The 25,495-nt window shown below is 40.8% G+C and overlaps 1 protein-coding gene across 18 annotated transcripts in view; it reads right to left on the bottom strand.

The window, feature by feature from the left end:
• Cask (calcium/calmodulin dependent serine protein kinase) overlaps positions 1-25,495 on the bottom strand; it is a 343,504-nt gene that overhangs the window by 8,764 nt on the left and 309,245 nt on the right. For 4 of the 18 annotated variants that reach the window (XM_039099558.2, XM_039099560.2, XM_039099559.2 and 1 more), the window contains 8 exons: positions 24,805-24,873; positions 23,391-23,426; positions 21,618-21,814; positions 17,231-17,346; positions 10,254-10,334; positions 10,079-10,159; positions 7,503-7,705; positions 180-263 (listed from right to left, as the gene is read on the bottom strand). In XM_039099558.2, coding sequence (XP_038955486.1) covers positions 180-263; positions 7,503-7,705; positions 10,079-10,159; positions 10,254-10,334; positions 17,231-17,346; positions 21,618-21,814; positions 23,391-23,426; positions 24,805-24,873 — 867 coding nt within the window. 18 annotated transcript variants of the gene reach the window in all.

The raw sequence follows: 25,495 nt of genomic DNA, 5'->3' as shown, positions 1-25,495 counted from the left end.
GAAGAATCACCCTGCCTATGTGTCTAATTCCCAATACTAAATGAGGTCCTTGTACTCTGGGAATCAGAGTGTCCAGCAAAAGGACAAAGCAGAGCTTTGCCCAGGTGTCTTCAGTGCAAGACATCTACACTCCTTAGCCCAGAGTGTGCTTATCCGGAGATGGGCAAATTCACTCTTACCTCATTTAAACCTGGAGTGATAGTTGGCGCCGCAATGAAGACAACAAAAGGGGCAAACTCTGCAGTTCTCAGGACCTTCAATGCCTGTGCAGAAAAGGAAGACACTTAGAAGAGGCAATAACCGAGAAAACATGCAGAGGACCCTATAAAATGTGACCCAACTGAAAACGTCAAAGCCTTGGCTTCAGTTTTTGGCAAGATAAAATTAAAAGTACCAACTTGATACGTTGTGTATTGCTTTCCTCCTAAAGGGTGGACAACAGCTTGGAAAATAAGAGCTGACAAATTGGACCTGTTTGTTATGAATCTTACAGCTTATATGTGCATTTGTGTTCATTTAAACCTGGTGATTTGATAAAACCTGAATTGTAGTTGATGGGAAATGCATTCTGGGGACTTGGATCTTCAGGCTGGCTTCGCACTGATCAGGAACCCAGTTTGTCACATATCCAACTGCCAGTTGCTAACCAAAGAAAGCAAATCTTGGCCACTGTCACTGTGTGGGCTGTAGTCACATTTACACAGGCCTTCTGATGAAAGCCCCCCCCCCCCCGGAACTCAAGGAAGAAAGGGAGACAGACCCTTGTTCAGGGCTGCAATCATGAGGTCTTGCCAATAAACACACTGTGGTTGTGATCAATGTCTTGACCCATGTGAGGACATGGCATTCAAGTGGAAGGCCCTCTGAGGTTCCTTCTAGTACCTTTCCAAAAGGCGGCAAATCTGTGCAAGTCATTAATTTGCTTAGATGTGTGCCTGGGCTGTGATGAGGTGGCATAGGAACAGGCTCTGGGAAGGCTCCCTGTTTCTGTTCCTCCCCGGGAAGCCATGAGATTCTCAGAGGTTATAAATATCTAATCCAGGACAAAGCTGACCACATTCAGGTATATAATCCACACATGACTGACATGTGCGTGATTCATAGGCATCAGAAGTAAACAGCTTGCTGCTCTCTGTTTAATTTTAGTTTTCTTTCCCCAGAAACAAGTATTTACAGGCTGGTTTCAAACAGACAACCCTTCTGTACTGGCCTGGAGTTACTGCTTGTTGCTCTTTAAACAAGACCCAAACACGTCTATTTTGTTACCTATATATTTTGCATTGTAAACGCTCTTTGCTTTTGTTTTCCTTCCCGTTTCTTGTGCTCCAACCTTAGCCTGGTTTCTAGTAATAACCTTTAGACTGATTCTCTGCCTCTAGTTTTAGGGGCTTTTAAATCCATAGTCCAACCCACGGTTAGCTGATCTTTCTGAGCGGCCCTTCAACGGCCCACTTCTACATTGCAGGGAAAACACATATTCCTTGGCTGGGTCCCATATTTAACTCCTGCCTAGCTCTGCTCCATTTCAGGGTAGACTGGCCTTACTGAACCACCTTCAGTTCTAGAAAAGGTCCAGCTCTTTCTGGCTTCTTGGCCTTTCTGCTTGGTGCTTCCGCTACCTACACTTCCCGCTCCCCCTTCTTTCCCACTGTCCTTTCTGTTTGGCTGAATAATACATTAGAACCTAGTTTCTGAAAAGTTCTGTTTTGAACATGGTCTCAGATAGAGAAGAATGACCTCGTACTTCCAACCCTCCCTCTTCCACCTGCTGAAGGCTGGGATTACGACATGTCCAGTGTTATGCAGTGCTGGGGGCTGAATCTGGGGTTTCAAGCATGCTAGGCATGCTCTATTGACTGAGTTGGACCTTGGGCACCTGATCCTCTTGTGCTGATGATAGGACACGTGGTAGTTTCTCTAGAACGTTCCCCTTTTGGCTCTGAGGCCCTTCTGTGTGCTCCTAAAGTAACCATCAGTCACACTGGAAAGAGTCTCTGGGGGTGGTCTGAGGGCAAAGGCTGTGTCTTGCTCAGTCGTTTCTCTTACACTCAATATGGTACACTATAAACTGCCTTTATGGTTCAGTAAAAATGTAAAAACAGTAAATGTAACAAGTACATTTATCCTGGCCTTTGCAGCAGGTCTAACCAGGGAGCTGTTGCTCTCTCAGCAACTCTGAGCACACAGAGTTCTAATATCCAATCTGATATGAAAGGTTTTCGATTTTGAGTCTAAGTCCTGCCTGTACTAGGATTCTTGTTTTAGAGTTTGGTCACATACTGCCTGGGTAGGTGAGGGAACCCAGCTCACTGTCTCATTTGCCTAAAGCTGTTTATTGGTCAAGCCTCAGGCTCAGAGTCCCCCTCCAAGAATGGTTTCCAAGGCCGCCATGTTCATTTCTGATGGAGCTAGCTAGCTGCCCATTTCTTTGTTTGTCTGTTATGACTGAGCACATGATTCAGGTAAGCCTAACATGGCCCTCACTTAGAAAGGTCCACTTTGTCACTATTACCTTCGGTCTTTGTTCTTTCCTTCCTATGCTCTGGCAGCAAAGAAGGTATATTCCAAGTAGGGTGTAAGGCTTTCTCATCATTTCCACTGACCTGAGTCTCTCTCCCTCTCCCTCTGTCCCTGTCCCTGTCTCTCTGTGTCTCTGTCTCTGTCTGTCTCTCTCTCATCTAAGATGTGGAAACATCCTACTCGCTTTTTTCGCCAACCTACCTCTGAGTGCCTGCTGGAAGGGCCTACAGCCTATACTGAATGGAGCTTAGAGGACAATGACAATGACAGCCAGGTGGGAGATGGATTTCTTTTTAGTCATCCACCATGCTACCCACCCAATCCTGTGGGTGTTTTCGATTTCTAGCCTGCCATTGTGCTACTGTCTAAAGAAACCATCCCTTCGAAAGCAGCAGTTTAGCTCGCAGTGGGTTAGCCACACATGCACTGTGTGCTGTCCTGAGTCTACAGCAGACAAGGAGGACCACGCAACTCAACTCTGCAGTCGTCAAGGAAGGCCATGTTCATCACACTGCCAGAGGTTTTTGGTCCCCTCCCCCACGACACAAAGTTTAGGACCAAATTAATGCTCCTCACAATAAGTACAGCAGTAGTTCCTATGGTTAACATATTTGTTCCCCTGCTTTTTCATGTTCCTTCTATCTCTATCCTATATTATTACATTTTCCAAAATTCCAATGTGCCTCAAATCCCAATTGTGATTTTCTTGTCTAGTCAGCATCACTACACATGTCCTCTTTTGTTTTTGACAATCCCTGTCAACATATCCTGCTCGATCTATGGTTTTCAAGCGGGAGCCAGGTTAGGTCCAGGCTCTGCTAAGCTGAGATTCAGTCACTTCAGGGATAGGAAATGGAACTGCTCACAGGATGCCCCCTCCCTCAGGTGGTTAACAACAGAGTTAAAGACGAACTCTACATCTTGGATTTAAGGTGACATACAAATTGTTAATAGTGACAGGTAAATCTTTATGTGAGGAGAGGAAGAAAGGGAAGGAGGGAGGAAAAAGAGGAGGAAGTAGAGGGACAGAGGGAGGAAGGGAAAGAGGTGGGGAGTTGAGGGTAGAGGAGGGAGGGAGTCAGAGAAAGAAAATTCTATAGAAAAATTATGGGAAACATACTGGATTCAAATAATTACTAGATTCATACTAGACTTAAAAAGTATTGTTCATTTATGAAAGGTAATTTATGGAGATAAAATTCATTTTTGTATTTCCTTTACCTATGGGCAAGAATTAATCTCATATTATTATTGCCAAGGGAAAAGAACTCATTTGAACCAAGGACCTAAGTAAGGTACAGGTCTCATTAGACTAAAGTAGATTGCAAAGCTACAAAATATACAGGACAGCAGCCTAGCTGCTCCTGTACACAGACTCGGGGCTTCGGGAAGAGCACAGTAACTCCACCATGCTAATGAGAGCAGAACAGCCTCTGGTTCTAGTTTGTGTTTTCGTACTGTGGAGGGAATCTAATATCCTCCCGCAATGCTAAGCAGCACCCCTACCACTGAGCTAGGTCCCAAGCCCCTGACTATTTTTCTTTTTCAAGTTCAAGATTCCTACTAAGTTTGAGATTTATCTCTGGATGACAACTTTTCTCCCTTTGGGCAAAGGCAAAGCTACAAATAATCTGCTATTAACCATATTTAACGTAGAGTCTGGATATACGGTCTAGGCTGGCCTTGGATTTATGATCCTCCTGCCTTATCCTCCCGAGCATGGGTATGCCCAGTGGGTAGCAGTAACTTTGTAATACTTCTGATTGGTAAATAAGAATGCAGTTCAAGTTAAAAACCATTATATTAAGTTCCCATTATATAATACACTTATTATTCTATGGTTTCTGCCTTACTGATATAGATTTACTCCTTAAGTTATAGTTTTATTTCCATGAAAATGAGTTTTATAGAATTTTTTCAGGTTTCATTACCCTATAGACTTTCCCACATGTTAAAAGAAAAAAAATCCAGGTTTAAACTGTACTGTTATGCACAAGGTGGGAGACCTAGAGGGTGCCCAGAGTTACCTTGCCTATGATGACACAAAAGGTTGGGACTGATCATAAAGTTTAAAGCAAAACCCAACACAGTTCAAACCTCACTTTCTACCAGCTGGAAAATGTTGATCACAATCGCTTCAAGTCTGTTTTCTTTGTCTATGGCAGTAGATACTGATAGAGTTCCTTAAGGTTACCAGGACTGGCAGTATAGGAATACAATTCCTTGCTAATGTGAAAGCAGCCAGGTTACTGGTTTATTTTTTTTCTGGCTTAGTATTACTGCCAGGATCCTCTAGATTTGAAGTTGGACCACCACACCTTCTTATTTAGTATTGGTACTTCAATTTAGCCTCAACTGTCTTAAATAAATTAAGATAGAACAAAGCATTAGACATGTCTGAAGGGAACTGAGCACCAGTGTTAGGTGGTAATCCATGAGGCCACCCATGGGAGAAATGGCTTCAGCTGGAGTAGATGTTGAGCAGATTAAAACAAGAAAAGGCACAGGTTGCTTTCCCTCCTTTGGATATTTTCTGAGGCACATGCAGGAAGGAATTTCATCCTCACCAGCTTTCACTCTTTAGCACTTTTGGCTCTGGGCACATAGCCTGGCATATTGGTGCTCAGTACGAGTGTGTTGAATCAGACTGTCAATCTAACCAGCTGGGGTGGGAAAGAGGCACGGAGGAAAATGTTCTAAGAACAAGGTCCTGTCTGAAAGTAAGTCACTCATGGCCCCTGCAATCCTGAAAGCAGGATGAGGGTGTTCCCCAGCCCTGGAGAGAGAGAGGGCTGAGGGCAGGGAGGCCCAGGAGAGCCCTGTTAGTATGGACTCCATACATATCCCTGGTTCTACTGCCATATGGCATCCAGCTAGGAGTCTAGACTGGGCAGGAGAGCCTGGGACCAGAGTGGTCAACCAGTCCATACAGGGGCCAGATGGCCCTGGGCCATCCTTGTCCCCAGAGCCACAGCCCCATAGCGGCTAGGGCAGAGGCCAGGATGCCTAGGACCTGCCTTCAGAGGCCAGTAAAACTGAAAGATCACGGTTGTGAGAGGAGGGGAAACAGGAAGCAGGAGAGGAGCGCAGGTGAGCTCATCCAGCAGTCAGAGCAGCAGGGGCCAGTGGACCTGGCAGGAGGAGGTGCCGGGCCAAGTGCAATGGGGAAAGGATTGGCTGTGGACATCCTGAGGAGGCTGAGAGATGGCTCTCCCGCTCAGCAGTGCAGAGCAGTGCATGGCTGTGCAAGGGCAAGGGGACAGGGAGAACTGGGTGCTATGAGTGGAGCAGCAGCGGCAGCAGCGGTGGTGGTGGTGGTGGTGGTGGTGTTGGCGGCGGCGGTGGCAGCAGCAGCAGCAGCAGGGAAGGCAGAAAGCCCTTGGAAGTGGCCTGAGGTAATGCAGAGGGATCTGAGGAGCCCTGCAGCCAGCATACTGCTAGAGACATTACTACCAGCAGAAAACGACGTTCAGGTGAAGACCAGTGTGGAACCCAAGGAGAGGATGTCGAAGACCAGGACCAGGATTGAGACTTTGCCTCTAGCCACCCCTGGCCAGAAGATTTTTCCAATCCCTAGTAAGGAGGGATTAGTAGTTAAACAAAGATCAATCTGCGTTACACATCATCATATTTAGTTCTATATAGGTCCAAGTTAACCGTTAAGTGAACCACAGTGGTTACCCTAATGTCGTACTCCACCCTATCCCCTAACCAGATCTTGTGATTTCCAAACTTCTGAGTATAAGAAGCCCACTTGGATTGGAAATGGATGAACCTATTGGCCATGGGTTAGAATCTTGGAGCTCAGACACTGAGCCATCAGTGCCCAGGTCACACAGACTGTTCTAGCACTTAGAGATGGCTATGAGAGCAAGTCTCATGCAGTGGCCTCTCAATTGCTAGAGACATTACTACCAGCAGAAAACGACGTTCAGGTGAAGACCAGTGTGGAACCCAAGGAGAGCGGCCCTGCCTGGGATGGGTACATAAGCCTCTTCCTGCTGAAGCAGAGTCTGCTCCACCAGGAGCACGTCTCCACATCTTAGCAGGTGGTATGCCCATTCTCATCTAAGCAATGAAACGTGCGGGTTATAGATCCATCTTATCAATGGTAGCTCTGAGTCACTAAGGGTCCCTCCCCATCTGCCTGTCCTGTAACCTCCTCTGATGTCTATCATTCCTGAGGCCTTTTCCTTGTGCTTTAAGCCCCACCTGGGCTTATGCTCAGGCATGAAAAGTCAGCCTGTCAGCACTTCCATTTTGCTTGTTTGTGCTAACATGTGCCCACCCTACTGCTCAGCTGAGATGATGCCAATCCCTACGTGGAGTGTTTGGTCTTCTCTTTCTCAAGTTCCATCATTGCTATTGCTTCCTACATAAGACTTGGTTATAAAATCAATAGATTTTTTGACCTAGCTCCATTTTGAGTCCTCTTGGAGTTCATTTCTCTTTCAGGAAAGAGCAGAGGCTGAGAGCCACCTGGGCTCTTAAATCCCTGCTCCGTCTAACACTGGGCTCACTCGCACTGGCTTTCAGTAAGCTATGGCTGTTTCATATCCAGACCTCAGAATCAGTTTCTTATAAGCAATCAATGTGAGATAGTGGCAGATGCTCTACTGGTTCAGCATGGCTGTGCCAGGAGAACAGAGGTGGGCTGCCATGATAACAATTGCCAGAGCCCCATCCTGAGGTCAGGCCAGTGTGGGATTTTTGGAAGGCACAGGCCCAAATGTGTGCTTCACCGAGTATCTGCGGATAAGCTGTAGAAAAGAAGAATTTGCTTCTTAAATGCATCTGTGTCCGCTGAGTTCAGTGACAGGTTACTTTGCATTCTAGACTGGTGACCCAGGAAGTCTTGAGTACTTAAACTTAGAGAATTACTTCTGTGACCCAAAACTTTCTGATGGAATTTTGGATTTCAGAATCTGAGCTTTTGAGCATGCAGGCAAGATGGAGTGCGTTCAGGGTGGCTTGGACATTACCTGAGGCTCCACGTCCAGAATTGCAATCAGCCCCTGCTCATGGATTTTCCGAATGGTCTCCAGTTTTGTCCCATACATTGCATCCTCATGGCTGCCGTACTCCAAGTATTCATTATTTGAGATATCTTGCATCATTTGGTCATGAGATACAAAGTAATAATTCTTGCCATTTTCTTCATCTTTCTTTGGAGGTCTGGTTGTATCTGAAAAGTTACATCCATGAGAGGTTTAAACAGCTGGATTGGTGAATTATACTCCCAACAGACCTATTCAACTCAATCACTGTGTGTGTGCGCATGTGTGCACTGGGATCTAGATGTTCATGTATGTTGACGTGTATGTTAGGTAAGTACTCTACTACTGAGCTCTATAACCTTAGCTCCTCAATTGTTTCTTAAAAGCTCATTAACCCACAGCTTAATTATAGCACACAGCTGCAAAGCCATCACCTGAGAGGTGGCAACAGGAAGATTACATGTTCAAGGCCAGCCTGGGATACAAGAGACCCTGTCTCAAAAAGAAAAAAAGGCTGTTGTTTTTTTTAGAGTGTCTCATATCCCCTGTTCCCATTTCCAATAACATTGCAGATTTTAAAACAAAGCAATTTAAAAATCATATTTATCTGTGCATATCAGCATATTAGTTGCCTTTTCTTGTTTGGTGAATATTTCAGTGTTGTGACATATTTCATGCCACCCCAGGGGGAAAGACATGAAGTGATTGTGGTGTTTTGAATGAAAAATGGCTGTATAGGATCATGTATTTGAATACTTGGTCTCCTGTGGGTGGAACTGTTTGTGGAGGTTGACCCTTGTTAGAGAGAGTGTCTCACTTAAGATAGGCTTGGATAGTTCATAGCCTTCTCCCTCTTCCAGTTTGCTCTCTCTGCTTTGTGTTTGAGGTTAGAAATATGATCTCTCAGCTTCTTGCTCTGTTGCTATCCTCCCACCCCTTTAGTACAATGGCATCTTATCCCTCTGGAACTGTAAGCTAAAACAAAGTCCTTTTTCTGTAAGTTACTCTGGTCAGAATATTTTATCACAATAAAAATATCACTAATAGAATGGCCCAAGACTAACATAACTCACTGTCCTTACTTTCGTCTCTTGCAGAAAGAAGAAAGAATAAAAGAATGGACAACTATGTGTGGTTATTCACATTCAAATGAATGATAGTGAAGTAATTCAGTTTCTTAGTCCCATGAGCCACATTTCAATGGCTGAAGAGCCACAAAAGACTACTGGATAGGACAGTTCAGATGTTGAAAGTCTTAGTCTATAATACTTTGTAAATGAGGATGCTAGCATACAGCAAAAGACACACTGTACTGGAAACAAATGGGCTTAAAGAGGTTTGGGTAGGATTATCATAGAAGAATGAAAACAAAAGGTGAAGCAGGGAAGTTGTGAATTGGTTTATAGACCAAATTGTCTTTCAGAGTTGTTGTTGTGGTTTTTTTTTTTTTTTTTTTTTTTTGAGACAAGGTTTTGCTTTGTAGGCTTGGCTAGCCTCGTACTTGGTATGTTGCTCCAGCTGTACTCAAGCCCATGACAATCCTTCTGTCTCAGCCTCAAGTGCTGGGGCTGTAGGTGTGTACTACTGTGGCTGCTTTCCTTTAAAATTTTTGTTTTTAAGATTTATATTTTAAGTGCAGGAGTATTTTGTTTACATGCACACCAGTGCCCGTGTGTGTGTGTGTGTGTGTGTGTGTGTGTGTGTGTGTGTGTGTGTGTGTGTGTATGTGTGTGTCTACAGAGTCAGGATGAGGGCATTAGATATAGATACGCTGGACCTGGAGTTATAGACCCCTGTGAGCTGACATGTGGGTACTGGGAACCACACCTGAGTTCTCCACTAGAGCAGCAAGGGCTCTTAGTTACTGAGCCATTTCTCCAGACTCCGTCTTAAAGTTCTACTGAAACATAACCATGCTTATTTGTTGATAATTTGTCTAGTGAGTGCTATTTTCACTCTTCAGTGGTGGAGAGGAGTAACTCTGTCCCTGGTTACTTCTGTAGCTCTAGAATAATTTTTCATTTGCTTTGCCTAACCTGTAGAATAATGATGTAAACAATAAAATGATAGGTCAGAGAGTTATGAATTAGCTGCCATCTGCTTCAGTACACAGTCTTGAAGCCTTTTTACAACCATGCGGTTATTTCATTTTACAGCTGAGGAAATGGAAGAGGGTAAGGGGTCGAGAATACGAAGTAGACTAGTAAGGGGGATCGAAAAATCCTGCAGATCTGAATTCATTATTCCAGACAACAGATAGTACCTGGACTGGGCTTTGAAAACTGATAAGAAGTCAATAATATAGATAATGAGTACACAAAGCATAGTTGCATCAGAGAAAACATACTGCCAACAAAATGGATAAGACTAATGCTGCAACTTCCCATGGAGTACTTATAATTTGGAAAAATGAAGTTGGAATTACCTTATTTTCTTCAGTGTTTCTATACATTTTCTATAGTAAACAGTTACTGTTTTTGTAATTGGAAAAAATATACACATTACAATGAAAAGAATGCGACGGGAGAAAAAGAGTTCAAAGAGACCGAGCCGCTGCTTACGCGGAATGGGGTACGCGAAGCGCTCCGGGTGCTTTGTGATGAGGGTGTTTTTGATGTGTCTTCTCCCAACACCATGTGCACCTAAGTGATGTGGGCAACAATGGAAAAGTTAATGACTAGTAGTAACATGTGTAAAACACTTTGGAGGTAAGAATAAGCATACAGCATAACTTACCTAATAAGACTAATGTTTTCCTTTTGAACGCTGGCAGTTTCACTACTTCTTCATACGTGACAAGATCTAATTGATCAAACACTAAAACGCAAAGATTTAGAAGAAAGATAAATTTATGGAATGGCTAACTCATGTAGGTGAATTACAATTTTCTTGGAAAGATTAAGTTACAGTAACACCACGAATCCTGCTTATGACATGTAGCTTACATGTGCTTGAATTCATAGTGCCAGTACAGGAGAGAGTCTCATTTTTAAGCCCATGAAAATGACTCAAGAACCAACCAAAGAGACGATGAGTACATGCAGGAAAGTCCAATTCTAGAGGATATCATGTTATTTTTTTTTCATGCAGTATTCCAACAAATCATTTGAATTCACTCAGAACCACATGCTGTTCATAGTTTCACAGTTCTAAGAAACCGGCAATACTAAAAAGAAAAGTTCTATGGGCAGCGACCAACACAAGTGGAGCATGGGTGCAACTGAAGTCAAGCGAGGGAGGGCCAGCTGAGCGCTTCCAAAGAAGGGTGAGAAATGCATGGTCACCCAGGTCTGTATTTCATTGCACTGCTTTTTACTACTTCGTATGACTTGATGAAGGCAGCATGTTAGAATCTGTCAAAGCTAAGTTCTGCAAGGAGTTTTACAAGCTTTTAATTGAATATTTCACAGTCTACTGTAACTGAGGTCTTGGGACGTTAAGTAGGGAAACATGCATTCCTGGCCCAGAAACCATGTCAGCCATTAATTATAGAGGAAGCTATGTGGTAAATCAGGATGAACAGGATGGAAATAACCATGAACAGTCTGAGCTTTGAGACCTTTGAGAAAGAAAGACCTTAAAAATATGTTTCTGAAACCTGCCTCTTAACAACGCTATGATGAGAACAATTTCAAGCAATATGGGGAAATTATTATAGTGAATTATCATTGCTGTCGAAGTTCAATGGGATCTGATTCTCACACATGTTTGAAAATTCTCCTGAGAAAGCTGAGCTTCTACACCTGTGTTTCCTGTACCCCTGCCTCCCAGCCCTGGTACAGAGTGAAGTTTCTTCTTAAAATATTGAGTTCTCCCAGGACTTTAAGGGGCTGAAGTGTTCTAGTAAAACGGATTCTGTGGTTGAATCATTCAGAGAGTGTCTGCTCCCTGCCTGCACTAATATGGCCACGTGATCTTGAGAATCAGCTTAGTCCTTTTCACTTGTGATCTGCGCAGGAACAAAACTTTATGATGCAAAACAAGATACCATGGAGTGCAACAGATCACAAGCACAAAATTGAACAAAAAGCACCATTCCCAAAATATACAGGGAAAGCAATATAATATATTAAAATAAAGGTTAGTGTATATTAATGGGTCTGTGTGCATTTCTCTTCTTTTGATAGTTTGATTCTATAAAAGTTAAGGAAAAAAATTTTAGATCATATTCTCTAGCAATAGCTTATATTGGAGAAACATTTGCAGGATGTCATGGTCACAAAATAAAAATGTACACGACACTCCCTGTGGTAGAGCTACGTCACGGTGCTGCAGTGGGAACGGAATGATGGGAAGCACAGAAGTAAAGGCAGAGTGCTTACGGTATGGCTTTCTGTACCTACTGTCCTGAATACTGTGCCCATCAAGGAAAAGTGAGCTTATGGGAAGAAGTGCAACAGTAAGCTTATGTGTTTTAAACTATTAAAACCATCAAGTGTTTTTTGAAGCACGAGATGGTGATGACACAAAGTTTTCTGGAAGGGAGACACCCCTCTCTCCCTCTAGAGCACCCTAATGTGAGTCTTGCTTATTTATGTTTTTGTCATCATCTAAAAGTACATGAGTTAGGGATTAACATAACAGTCAATACGCCACAAACAAAGCAACAGATAGGTTGAACATTAGAATTTGAACCATGAATGAGCAGCATGAAAAGGTTACTCTGGTTTAAATAAAATTGTCACATAGTCATAGGGTTGCGGAACAAAACAGAACAAAACAAAACAAAATGAAACAGGATATTTGAAAAGAGTACTGAAAGACTGAACTTATGAAGGGTTTAAATTGCTTGCTGATTAAAGAAAAAGGGGCTTAATAAAATGAAATCATTAAAAACACAGAGGTATAGTTATTCAACAGGTTACTTACATGCACAGAGGCCATTGGGAGTGAGACAGCATGAAAAATGTACAGGGGTCATTGAAATATGACTTTTTATATATTAGTAAAATAAAAGTATAATAGGCACAAAATAAACTTTATCATGCAATATTTTAAACACAAGGTAAATAAACCACATTAAGAAACAAACTCATTTTAATACAACTTCAATCATACCTTTATATGAAAGCCAGTAGTGGATTTTATATGCTAGCATGTATATAGAAATTTTATGTGTGAATGACAAGAAACCATCTTTAGAGAGGATAAATGTAGGAGCCTTTCATTTTTTTACTTTGTGCATTCCTGTATTGTGTGTGGTTTCTAATTACGTGTACCCATTTTCTTATTATTATATTTTATGGAGCTTGGGCTCAAACCCAGAGCCTTGTATATGCTACTAAAGTACTCTATCACCAAGCCATATCTAAATCCCTACTTTTATTATTAAAAAATGCCAATGTCAGTCAGGTTATACGTCACTTTTCTTTAGGACAGTTTGTAGTATTAAGCATAACTTAAAAATAACTATGAATACTATTCCAGAAATCCTCTAAGTTCATATATACCCATGTAAGCAGCATTTTCAGGACCCTAGATACCACTGTTTTGATGGCTCACATTGAAAAAAAATGAAGATGGACTTCGTAATTTGTTAAAAAGTTTAAGTCAGTAACTTGAACTAAAAGTGACTTCTTAAAGTCTTGGGTTTAAGAAGCTCAGTGCCTCCAGAGTCCAGGTCTAGCAGGTGACAGTACTGTTTGCATCAGATGCATGTGGCTACAGGTCTCACGTGTTTACAGAAACTGTATATAAATACTACAATATCATAAAACATTTATTCCCAAGAATTTAGAAATAATGTCTGGGATACTTTGTTTATATTTCTCTGTTTTCCTAGTAAGCTACTTAACATTTCAGGCACTTAAGTATTTAAGCAACTATATTGGCAGGAAAAAACCAAGCAGTTAACATTGAATCCTTGCCTCTACTTGGAAGGCTGTAAATAGCTTCAAATATTGCACAGAAAAGCCCCCAAAGACAAAACAAAACCACAAACAAACAACCCCCAAACAAAAACTCCTAAGAATGAATTTCAAATAGTGGCACTAGCCCAGAGTGGATACTGCAGGTCTGTAGTGACCAGATAGCTAATGTGGTTGAATGAAGGGAGCCAGGCAAAAAATCTGGGGCATGTGGGTATACAGGGATAAGAGGGAATGAAATGTCCATCTAAGACGGACATCAGCCAACCCACACTCCCAAAGGAAGGAAGTGGCTTAGTGTTGTTGCATTCATTACTCTGCCAAGGGATGTTGAAAACCCAAAGTTTTATGTTACATAACCTGATTTTCAAATGTGGTATCATAAAATTATTTAAATACTGAGTAAAATAATATGTATTTATGCCATTGTACTATGTAGAATGTAGGCTGCACAGTTTGATCAGGATTCTGCTTTAATTAGATGTGGGAATTTTCCTGGTGATAAAAAAAATAGATTTGGATAGTATTATTTCCATTCTTGGTGTTGTTGATAAAGTCTCTAATCTTTATTTTACTTGATCATACAAGTCATTTCCAGCTTTGATTATAAAATTTAGAGCTTGTCATCAATGAGTGGTGAATTTTCAAAGGCTTGGTATGGGTAACAAAACCCATAGCCTTATTTTGAATTACTGCACACCACAGAAAGAACAGAGTAGCTGTATTTCATAGTCAGTTTCTGAAAGAAATCCTTGAGCTGTATAGTTTGATCTGTGGGTATCTGGCTAGTTGTTGCGATGAAATAATACACTATTTCCAAGTTGTCATAGCATAGAGGCTAACAGTATTTTACAGCAATTCTTTATATGGGTAATCTGATAATTCATGAGGGAATCTCATCCTAGCCAAAGTACACAACTGTCTGCTGACAGCCTGGTTTCTTGCAACACAATAAACAATGGGTTCTTCTGGATTTTAGGATAAACAAGAGAGAAACGTTCATCAATAAAGTAGAGGAGTGCTGAAGAGAAAGAAGGTGACAGAAAGAAATGCTAAGCTTAGTTGGGCAGGTTTATTGCAGACAGGACAGAATAGAGAAAGGAAGGAGAGCTCATGACTCTGCAGGGAAGGAACCCTGACAGCACTTTTCTGTCTAGGGACTCACAGACAAGCAGAAACACAAAGGTTTAGAAAGAAATGTAAGTGGTATGCAAAGACCTTCCTTCCAAGGTACTCAGACTCCTTTGAAGGCCATAAACATGGACAGGTAGGACAATCCCTCAAGCACGACAAGGACTATCTGGATGCCTAGAGGAGGTCAATGGTTAGGAAAATACTAAGGGCAACAAAAAGAGTGGTGGCCTTGTCCCCTGTGCAATTAAGATTACTTTTCCTTAGTTGGATTTTTTGAGAACTTTGGCACATGGTTCTGAGATATGGGGATGTCAGGCCAAAGAATGGAGAGGAAAACAATTGTATCCCATTGTCTAAAATCAAGGATAAATACTTTCCAACCTGGACAGGGAGTGTTTCTCAGGGAGCTACAGCCTGAGACATAGGGTACTGCAAGATAACTCAGATCTACCACGAGGGTACCTTTTTGCCAGGCTGAGCAGTGAAAGAACCTTAGATCCACTGAGGTTTAGCATTAGAAAGGACTGCCTTGACAGGCTAACCTAATTGCTTGGTTTGAAGGCCTCAGTGAGCTAAGTCATACACTCGCTTGGGTGAACTAATGATCTTGACTCATGTTGCCTATTAGGTTGATAGTCACATCTGCAGGAATAGTTTACACTAACCACTGGGGATCCAAATGGGTATGATGGAAGGAGCACAGTGATACCCAGTGTTCCAAGAACAGAAAACATGAACCATAGGAAATGAGAACCACTAGTTGTCAGACTGGATATTGATTCTCTGGCACAATTCTTCGACCAATGATTTCATTAAGTCTTTGTCAACAGTTAGAGAGGTCAGGTTTTCTGATCAATTCACTTAGTTATCCTCAGAGTCAAGTTAAAGAATACCGACAAAGTGAATACTCATGTCTACATGCCTTCCAATTAGTAGAGTATAAAAATAATGAAATATTAGCAGATTTACCTGGCTATTTCTTTGCTTTTGTAGGTTTGAATTAATTTAGTGTCATCAGTATTTATATATCATTTAACACTATACAAATGACAAGTTAAATTAGAAAATTTCCTCTCTCATTTGGATGCTGGGGATGGAACCTAGGACCTTGCATATGCTAGGCAAATACTTTACTACAATTCCCAGCTGATTAATTGTTTTGTATTTAACTAATGTGATTTAGATTTAACTAATCTCCTGTGTGCTGGTTCGATTGTCTTACACTAGTGGAAGCAGACAGAAGAGAAGGCAAGTAAGAAGACTTGGCAGTAAGTCTGATATCTCAGCTAAGCTACCTTGTGCTGATGCTGAACACTTAGTTTCTCAAACAGTGCCACTTGAACAGAGTGGTTGCTAGTGTCTATTTACATACATGGCTTTATGTATTTCTTTCCTTTATGAAACAAACACAAAAGCCATTGTGTGGCTAGTGCACCGTGGTAATACAAAACCAAGTATACTCCTCATTGGGAATAAGTGTGCATAATGTAACTGGTGGGAAGGCAAAAAGCCCTCATTTAACTGAGCATTCCAGTTTAATCCATGTGGAAATTCACATTCACTCTGGATTATACGGCAGTTCACAAATGCTTACATTTAATTTCTGGTTAAGAAAGGAGACTGCAGAAGTCTTAAAGAACTTTTCCAAGCACATGCTGATGCATGCTGGAATGCTGCACAGAGAATGCTGCTTTCTAGATTTCCCAGAGAGAGATGGACTGAATTGCACATGGATGACTGCAGTCACTGGGCTTTTTTGGGCCAAGTGCTTGATAGTTTGGAGTTATTTCTGAAATCTTGGAAACAAAGCTAATGCTAAGCTTTAATTCCTCAGGAAAAGTCCCTTATTGAGAAGTCAATGAAATTAAGTATACCGTCACATATTTTCTTTCAGCTTAAATGATATCCTGTGAGTCTTCTGGGAATTCAAGTGCAAGAACCGATCACACTTTACTTGGTGAGCATTTCAGTTTTAACACAACAGTCAACCCCATGATTCAGTTGAACCCCAGCTTCAATACAGTCAGAGGGGAGAGCCTAGCTAATCACCTTGTGTTTTTGAGAAGTTGAGAGGGGAACACCCATATAGAATGGAAGGGGGAGGGGTTAGGGGGATGTTGGCATGGAAACCAGGAAAGGGAATAACACTTGAAATGTAGATAAGCAATACCCAATTTATTAAAGATGGAAAAAAAAAGAAAGTACAATGGGGGAAGGTGAATAGTCATAGAAACTAACCCAAGTTAGTATCCATGTTACCCATGCCCTTTCAAATCAGCTACAGAACCCTCTGTAGCACAGCCCTTCTGTGTATCTTTGTCTCTAATATTTGTCAGGGGTCCAAATCCAAGAACTAAGAGGAACTAGGAGGGACGGTTATCCTCTTAAGGACAATGTCTGTCTGTCAGAGAGGAGAGAACCCCAGGGACTCAGCGCACCCCAGCACTTATTTCTCATGGGAGGACTTAGCCTGTGGAGCTCCTTTCATCATAGAGGGGTGCCACCTCCCAACAGCACCTCTGTCCTAGAAAGTAGAGCTCTACAAACTAACTGGTAGGAGGCACGGCTTCTGAACACATCTGCAAGTTGGTCAAGGTCTTGTAGGCTACAATGTTCTGGAAAGAGAACTCTGAAGAGCAAATGTAAATGCTGTATCTGTTTAGGTCTCGGAGATGTTGGACCCCGCCTCAGAAACAGACATGCTTTTCCTACCTGCATTGTGCTTTGCCAAATATTTATCTTTGTACTGCTTCTTTTTCTTGCCAAACCAAGTACAGCTGGCCTGCTGCTCTTGTTTGGTCTTCTCCATGGCAATGCAAGCTACTCGCCTAGTACACAAAGAGAAGAAGGAAAGAATGGAAGGAAGAAAGGAAGAAAGGGGGGAAAAATCCAACAAAGTTAATCATAGTTTTATGTTGAAAAAAGAGAAAAAGTCATTTGACGGCTACACACAACAGGATGACTATCCCTCCTCAGTTCTGGACATCATGGACATAAAGAGGCTTCTTCGGCTTTCATGACAACCCTTAGGAATGGCTTAAGACTACAGGCTTATGTTAAAACTGCTGTGTTCCTTGGGTCCACATTAGCTGATATAAGGGTCAGAAGTCTTAATACATGGTTGTGAGATTCAGGGTGTTGATCAAGGGATTGTGAGTCAAGGCAGGCCTGTTTTGCAACCTGATTTGTTACGCATTAGCCTGTTTTAAGTGCTTAGTGCTTAGTATCAGGCAAGTTTCTAGGAATTTCTTATACAGCAACCCAAGCAATATTTCTGATAAACTAAACTGCATCACAAATCACACAGAAATTCTTAAAGTTTATAGTTTTGTCTTTCATATTTTATTGTGTAAGAATTTTTTTTCTTATCATGTAAAGTAGGAGTCCATTCTCTTTTGTTAAGAAGCCCTGCCTTCTACCAGTTAGTTTGGCTCTTAGAGATATTCAATTGTTCTAGCAGGCTATACTAAAAAGTAAGAGCATTCTTCACTGCTGCGCTATGCTACTAGTTACACAGAAAGGAGCTATTTAGGTTTAAAAGTGCTTTATGGTTCTGTCTCTTTAGTTGGTCTAGCTTAGCATTTCTGAACTACTATACCTTAGTGAGTTTTCATATTTGGTTGAATAAGACCTTGTTCTTTGTTCAAGAACATCCTGGCCATTCCTGAATTTGTGGGTTTCTAGGCACAAATAATTAAAGATAATTATGTATGTATGTATGTATGTATGTATGTATGTATGTATGTATGTATGTATGAGTTAAGTGTTGGGTATCCTTGTCACTCTCTACCTAGTCCTTTGAGGCAGGTTCTCTCCCTGAACCTGTTCCTCATATTTTCTTGGATAAATTGAAAATCAGCAAGTTGTAGTGATTTCCCTGTCTTCGCTTGCCTAGGAGCTGGGGTTAGAGGGAAACACCTGGCTTGCTATGTGGGTGCTGATATGAACTCGGATTCCTGACTGCATAGTTAATCCTCTTAGTTATTTTCTGAGTCATTTCTCCAACCTCTTCATGTAAACTTTAAAATTAGTCTGTCAGTTTCAAAGCTTGGAATTTTAATTGAGATTGCACTGGTACAATTAATGTGGGAAGGATAGACACCGTTACAATACTGAGTCTTACAGTCAATTAATGCAATGTTTCTCTGTCTTCTTTAAAGCCTTATTGAATTTTCTGTTGTTTTGTTTGAGCCAGCTTCTTGAATACCGAAGAGTGGCCTGAAACTCTTTATGAAGCTAAGGGTGACTTGGCTGATGCTCTTGCCTGTACCTCTAAGTGCTGGAGCTGCAAATGTGTACCATATTGCCTGATACCTTTTATTTTCTTCTTAAAAACTACATTTCATATAGCCCAGGCTGGCCTCAAAGTCACTGAAAATGAGGCTGGCTTTAAATTTATCTTCCTTTGGGATTTACAGGCATGAGTTACCACTCCCAGTTCAAAATTCCCCCTAAGGCTTTACATAGTTCTAGACAAGCATTCTATCATTGCGCTATATCCCTACCCTTGTCTCAGTAAACTAGAAACCAGTTTTATATTTTGTAGTTTCAGGAGAGTCGAATTTATTTTTCCTTTTGAGAGGGGGGTCTCTGTAGCTCATGCTGGCCTGGATCTCACTATGTTGATTAGGTTACCCTTGAACTTCTAGAAATTTTCCTTCTTTAGTGCACAATGTACAGGGATTCAGATGGGTTCTACAATACTCAGCTGATTGAATTGTTTTTTTTTTTTTTTTGGTTCTTTTTTTCGGAGCTGGGGACCGAACCCAGGGCCTTGCGCTTCCTAGGCAAGCGCTCTACCACTGAGCTAAATCCCCAACCCCTTGAATTGTTTTTTAAACTGTGCCTCTATGTCTTTAATATGTCCTATTTTCCTGTAAACAAGGAAATAATCTAGAGTCCTCCTCCTTTTTTGTTTGAGACAGGGTCTCATGTAGTCCAGGGTGGTCCTGAATTTACTATACAGGCCAGACTGGACTCAAATTCTCCTGCCTCAGTTTCCTGAGTACTGGGATTACAGGTATATGCTACCATGCTCCAGCCTCTGTTTTTCTTTTTTGATAAACTAACATTTAATGTCAATTACTTAGTATTTTTAAAATTTTTATTCTATTTAATTTTTTATTGGATAGTTTATATATTTACATTTCAAATGTTATCCCCTTTCCCAGTTTTTTTAAATCTCTGGTATACCAACTTTTGTGGTCCTAACAATGTGAGGAAGGGTTCCTCATAGATTGTCCATCTTCCTTAAGCCTGTGGTCTTACTCTTGGTTCTTTGGCATAATAGTGAATGCTTTCTTGGTAAGACGGGACACTTGGTACTCTAAGATTTTGCTTACAGCTTTGAGGAAAGGTTCTCATAGAAGAACTGGTTGTTGGGTTCCCCATCACCATTTGAGTTATTCAGCACTTTCAAGCTCATTAAAAAACAAAGCAAAATAAAACACCCTTTTAGTTTCTGCAGCATTTTTTCTTTGCAGCAGAATGATTGGTCTGAACAGTCCAGACCTCAGCAGAGACAAGAAGCAAACCTCCTTTTCCTTCTGCAGCTTCTTCAGATTTCTGCAGAGGACTAAGAGCTCATGATTTATATCACTGCTGCAACTAGAAAGAAATCTGCAATCTATGTAATTATTGTTTTTCTTCCCTTAACATTTCTTTCAGTACAGCCCCTGTAACCGAGGATGGTCTCAAACTCTCTCTATAACTAAAGATGACCCTGAACTTCTGAGCATCCAGCCTAAGCCTCCCTAGTGCTGGACTGCAGGCCTGCACCACCACACCTGCTTTACTTGGTGCTGAGAATCACACCCAGAGTTTCACCACTTGAGCTACTACATCCCCAGCCCATACATGGTTATTCTGAATAAATGCTCATGTGACTGCTCTCTAGAAGACATTTTGTGAAATGTATAATTCACAGTAGCAACATCAGAAAGACTTAGAAACTGCTTTTCTCCTGCTTATGTTAAACTGTCTGCACAAGATCAGACTGAGAGACAGTGCCAGATGGCAGGCTGTTGCTTCTCTGTTTGGGCCCCGTTTCCCCATTTGTAGCACAATGGCATCTGAAGCCTTCATCTACTTTAACACTCAAATGTAAGAATAGTTTTAGGGAACATGAGAGAGCTGAAAGGGGCAATCAAGCCAAAGAGATCAACCAAGAAAACACTTTAATAGTGAAAAGAACTGGTGAAAAAGTGGAAATATTTATAGACTCAATATTTTTGGTTACTTTTAACTAAGTTCAAGTATTTTTGTGGGGTATAGGTTAGGGAGTGGCAGAATTCCAGTTTTTGGCAGGTTAGGTTTTGTTACATAAAACAAACCCAGGTATTAAATTACTCTTTTCTTGTAGTAGATTTCTGATAGATACTGGGAACATATTTAAGAGGATAGATTATGGACATTTAATAGATGATACAGTCCTGTCTTCTTGCAATTAAAGAGGGTTTAAAATGCCTGTCTCATTTCACCCTGCTTCACAGTGTAAGCTTTCTAACAGAATAGATCCTCTTTTCCTGTCTCTGTCTCTTGTTCTGTGCATGGAGCCCAGGGTAATACTTCTATATAGCAAGCATCTACTTCTGAGCTGCCCACCCCTAAACTCCAAAAAACCAGTCTTAAAGAATGGTAAGGCCAAGAACAAAGCCTCTGATTGTGCGTTCTTCCAACAGTGGAACAGGCTGCACCTTTAAATAACTTGAGTGACATCAAATCATGGCTCTTGAAGCGTTTTCCCTGATGAGGTATGGTGGTCATAGAAGGATACAGAGTGATACAACTGAAGAAAAGACCATTGTAAAAAGATTAGAACAGTTTATGGGAGTTGAGGGCTTTGCCCAAATGATCTGAAGCCATCCACTTAGCTTGTCTTCTCCCCTTTTCCTTATACATAAAGTGTGGGTCTAACTGGAACCAGTATCTGACCATAACCTCTCCAGGTTTGAGAAGTTCTGGACGACTGACGTTTGGATTTGATCTTAGACAACTGGAACTTAAATAGTTACCAAAGAAAAGGATTTTATAATATAAAATATGAAACTGAGAACTGGAAGAGAGGGCTCAGTTTCACCATAAAGTAACAAAAACATACCATTCCTGAAGTTCAGGAGAAGGAATGAGACCTGCAGTTCCGTTTTTGGAGTTTTCCAGTTTACCCTGCCACCAGTTGTGGTCATCCTTACTAATAATCTGGATGATGTCACCAACTCGGAACCGGATGCCAGCTTCTTTGCAGGGGATGAGGTCATCCTTGGCTGGATCATATTCAAATTGTGCTCTTACATAGATCTATAAAATAGGAGTTTGTAAGAATGGAGGCCACAGCGGTGTGAAGAAAAACAGTGAATGCTATTCTAATAACCACACATCAACATTGACAACACAACAGGACATCAGATGGTGAAAGCTGAAACGATGTATGGAGATAGGACACAAGAAACATCTACCACTAGAAACAGGGTGCCATCTCTGATGCATAGAGCTTCATTTTCGCTGTTTATATTTGGAAGGAACACTTAAAATACTTGTTGAATAACTTTTGCCTTTAGCAATAAGATAGGTGCATAATTAAGCGCACCAATTTTAAAACTTGCTGTGGTCATGGTAATGGTATGGATACATTGTCATGACCATGAAGCAGCCTTTAAGGCATAGAGACTAGTACTCAGGGTAGGTTTTCATGGTAAAGTAGTGAGAACTGTGGGTTGGTAACTTGCTCTCATGACATTGGACGCCATGCTTTCATGACAACTGACAGCGTGTCTATATACTGCAGACAAAGCTATAAGTAACTCAAACAATATTAAAAAGTTCAACATACAGCTTTATTTCTTTAGAGAGATTTTGGCTTTGTATTTGTGCTTTATTTTTCTGAGAAAATAAAGGTGACTGTAAACCCTTGCTTTGACAATGTAACACTTGAAATCAGCACAGAGCATTAAGGCATGCATAGTTTAGGCTCTGAGCTTTATGGTGTATGAATTGAGGAGACACATTGGCAGACAGGGGTTATAACACACAGCAGCGTTTTATGAATGACTGGAATTCTAAGTGCTTTAAAATAAGGCACTATATATCCAAGGTTGCCCCAGTTATGAAATCCTGAGATTACACTGTGGGGGTTATTCTACTAATCAGTAACTTAAACAATTCTTAACTTAAAATCAGATTTATTATTTTTTAGCATATATTTCAAGAAAAATGATTCTATCTATTGACATTAAGCTCGAATGTCCCATTTAAGTCACCGGAAAACCAACCTGAAGGCTTTGGAACTATTATGTGATATTTTATTTTAGTAACCCAGCCCTTAAAATGAATAGCTCTCTGCATTTGTCCTAAAATGCACACTTTAAAAGTGCTGGCTGTTTGATGCTTGCTGACGCCTGACAGCACCTAGCATTTCGAACTAGCACAGGCACATCTGAGTGAAGACCAAGGTGCTGACGCTGTGTTTTTACTGTATGTAGCTTTCAGATACAGAGACAAATAGAAATTTAATTTTAATTCAGCTTTTAATTTCAGAAAAGTGCCTTAAATTGCTCATTAGGGCGTGACTTTTAGTTATACCTAGAATTCTATTGTATGCACCAGAGGCAGGTAAGACTCCCTAACACCAAAACCAGTTTACTGCCAGCAAAAAATGATCAGGTTTTAATTACAATAACCATCACAGCTACAGAGATGTGAGGGAAAAACTTTTATAGAGAATTAGTCATGTATAATGTGTTAAAATGAAATGGTACAAGCTTTTAATGCTCAAATGTTATGGTCCGAAATGCAGACATTATGGGATGGAAAGGGTTAATAAAGGATCAGCTATTAGCTCAGTTTAGAGAAGTTTCTATAGAGGGTATCTATTCACCTGTCGTCCTTTTGGTTGGGTGGTTGATGGCAAGTCCTGTAGAATAAAGCCAACCCAGGAGAAAAATTTTCATTTACTTGTCAAGAGTACAAAGTAAGTTGTGTGTTTCTGTTACAATATGGTTAAAAACTAGATTTAAGTTGTAAAGAGATCATATACATTATTACATTTCTCAGAAATGTTGAGTTATTAGGAAAAAAATCAAACCCAGGCCATTTAGCAGCAAGCTGAAGAAAGCAGGTAAGTTGAAGCAGAGAGAAAATGTGTTCTTAAGAAACAACTCAGCATCTTCAACACAAAAGCCACTGCGGTTCAAACAGCCTATCACAACCCCCCTGAGCACAAAAGAACGGTTGTCCTTTTCAACTTCATCATTGCAACCGTTCAGAGTTTGAAAATTTTAATGGCTCTATGGATTTTTACCATCTTAATAGCATTACATGCTAGCGTTAAAAAAGAATTCTTTGAGAACCTAGGTTCACATTGGAAACACTGTTATGAACAATTTTCTCACACAATTTCTTACTTAGATACTTGGGATATCATTCCATTTGAGATGATCTTTGAATGACTGATGATTTTATTTGATAAGAAAGTTGATATATTTTTAAAGGGAAAATTAAAAGTCAGAACAAAAGGCAACACTGCCGCATTCTTAGAGGTCTCATAATTGCAGTTGGGTGACAGGCAGCAGCATCAGCAACGTAAGAGAATATTTGGCTATCCCCCAAACCTGCAAACGTGTGCACGTAAGTGCTTCCATTTGCTTGAACGTTTCTATAATCCAAAATGGAGAGTTCTGAAAAAATGGCCACTTTCCAAGTTTAAGTCAAATATGTACTTTGTGTTAAAGATGTGATACCAGCATGGCTTAAGTGCAGTTTGAAGCCAGTTCCTTTTGCTTTTCATATCCAGGCAAGGCTTATAATTCACAAAAATATGTGCACGTACCACAATAACAAGAGGGCACACCAATTCGTAAACTTAGATAGCGGAAACTAAAAGATGTTGCTGATATCCCTCGGAATGGAAAACTACGAAGCCCAAGAACACCCAAATGCTTATTCTGAAAATTCCCTTACATTTATCATTTTCAAATGAAAAAATTCTTAAAGAAATTTAAACACATTTCTATTTATATCCTTTGAGCAGCCATATGTATTGGTGGGGTGGCTGAGAGGTATTTCTAGAACAACTTTAGCAGTCTTGAAGTACATTTCTTCAAGTGTGACTGCTTTATAAGGAGAAGGAAATGTTGAGGAAGGTTCTCCAGGAGTCAGTTGCAAGGCTGCTGCAGTAGCCGTGTACGTCTGCAGAAGACAATCTTTCCACTGAACACATGGAACTAAACACTCATGGCAGGTGGGCACCAACAAAATTGTCACACTTGGCTGTGTGGAGCTAGAGTTCTTACCGAAACAGAATTGTTAGTGCTGCTATGACCATTAGCAGGGGACTGTCTGGAAGTGGAGGGGGAATCTCTCTGAAATAAGACACAAGGTTCATTAACACAGAGCACTAGCACAGAAACAGATATTCACATCAACAGTCACAACCACAGTCTGGCGACTATTTCCTCTGAGGTTAATGCTATAAAAGGTGTCATGCTGACTGACTTACATGATTTCACAGAAGTATGAAAATACTTTTTTGCAGTTTGAAGATTCCCATATTATAGGTGAGGGCTGTGCTTTTATTCATTAATGATTATTCTCCTGTATCCCAAATTCTATAATCTTTGCTTTTTTTATTGGGACCTCAGGACACTTTAGGGTTTATTAAAACCCTATCAAAGGGCTCACGATGCTATAATGCTATTATACTGAGGATCTCAACTGCCTAGTTTTATATTAAAGACTAGGTTAAAGGATGGGTTTGCAAAGTAATTTATTGTTCTTAGGTACCCCACTGTCAAGAATTACCAAATAACTCCACTGAAAGTAAATGAGCCTAAGAGAAAGACTTTTTACATGTTGTAATCATCTTAGACCTTTCTAGAACAAATATTACTTACTAATGGGGTAAAAAGAGAAAGCTGCACCAGAAAATAAATCTCTTTCTTTGCAACATTCTAGCAGACTGAGTAAGACGGTAACTCTAAGCAA

The sequence above is a fragment of the Rattus norvegicus genome, chromosome X (genome assembly GCF_036323735.1).
Source record: "Rattus norvegicus strain BN/NHsdMcwi chromosome X, GRCr8, whole genome shotgun sequence".
NCBI lineage: Eukaryota > Metazoa > Chordata > Mammalia > Rodentia > Muridae > Rattus > Rattus norvegicus.
This window is presented reverse-complemented; position numbering and strand designations above follow the sequence as displayed.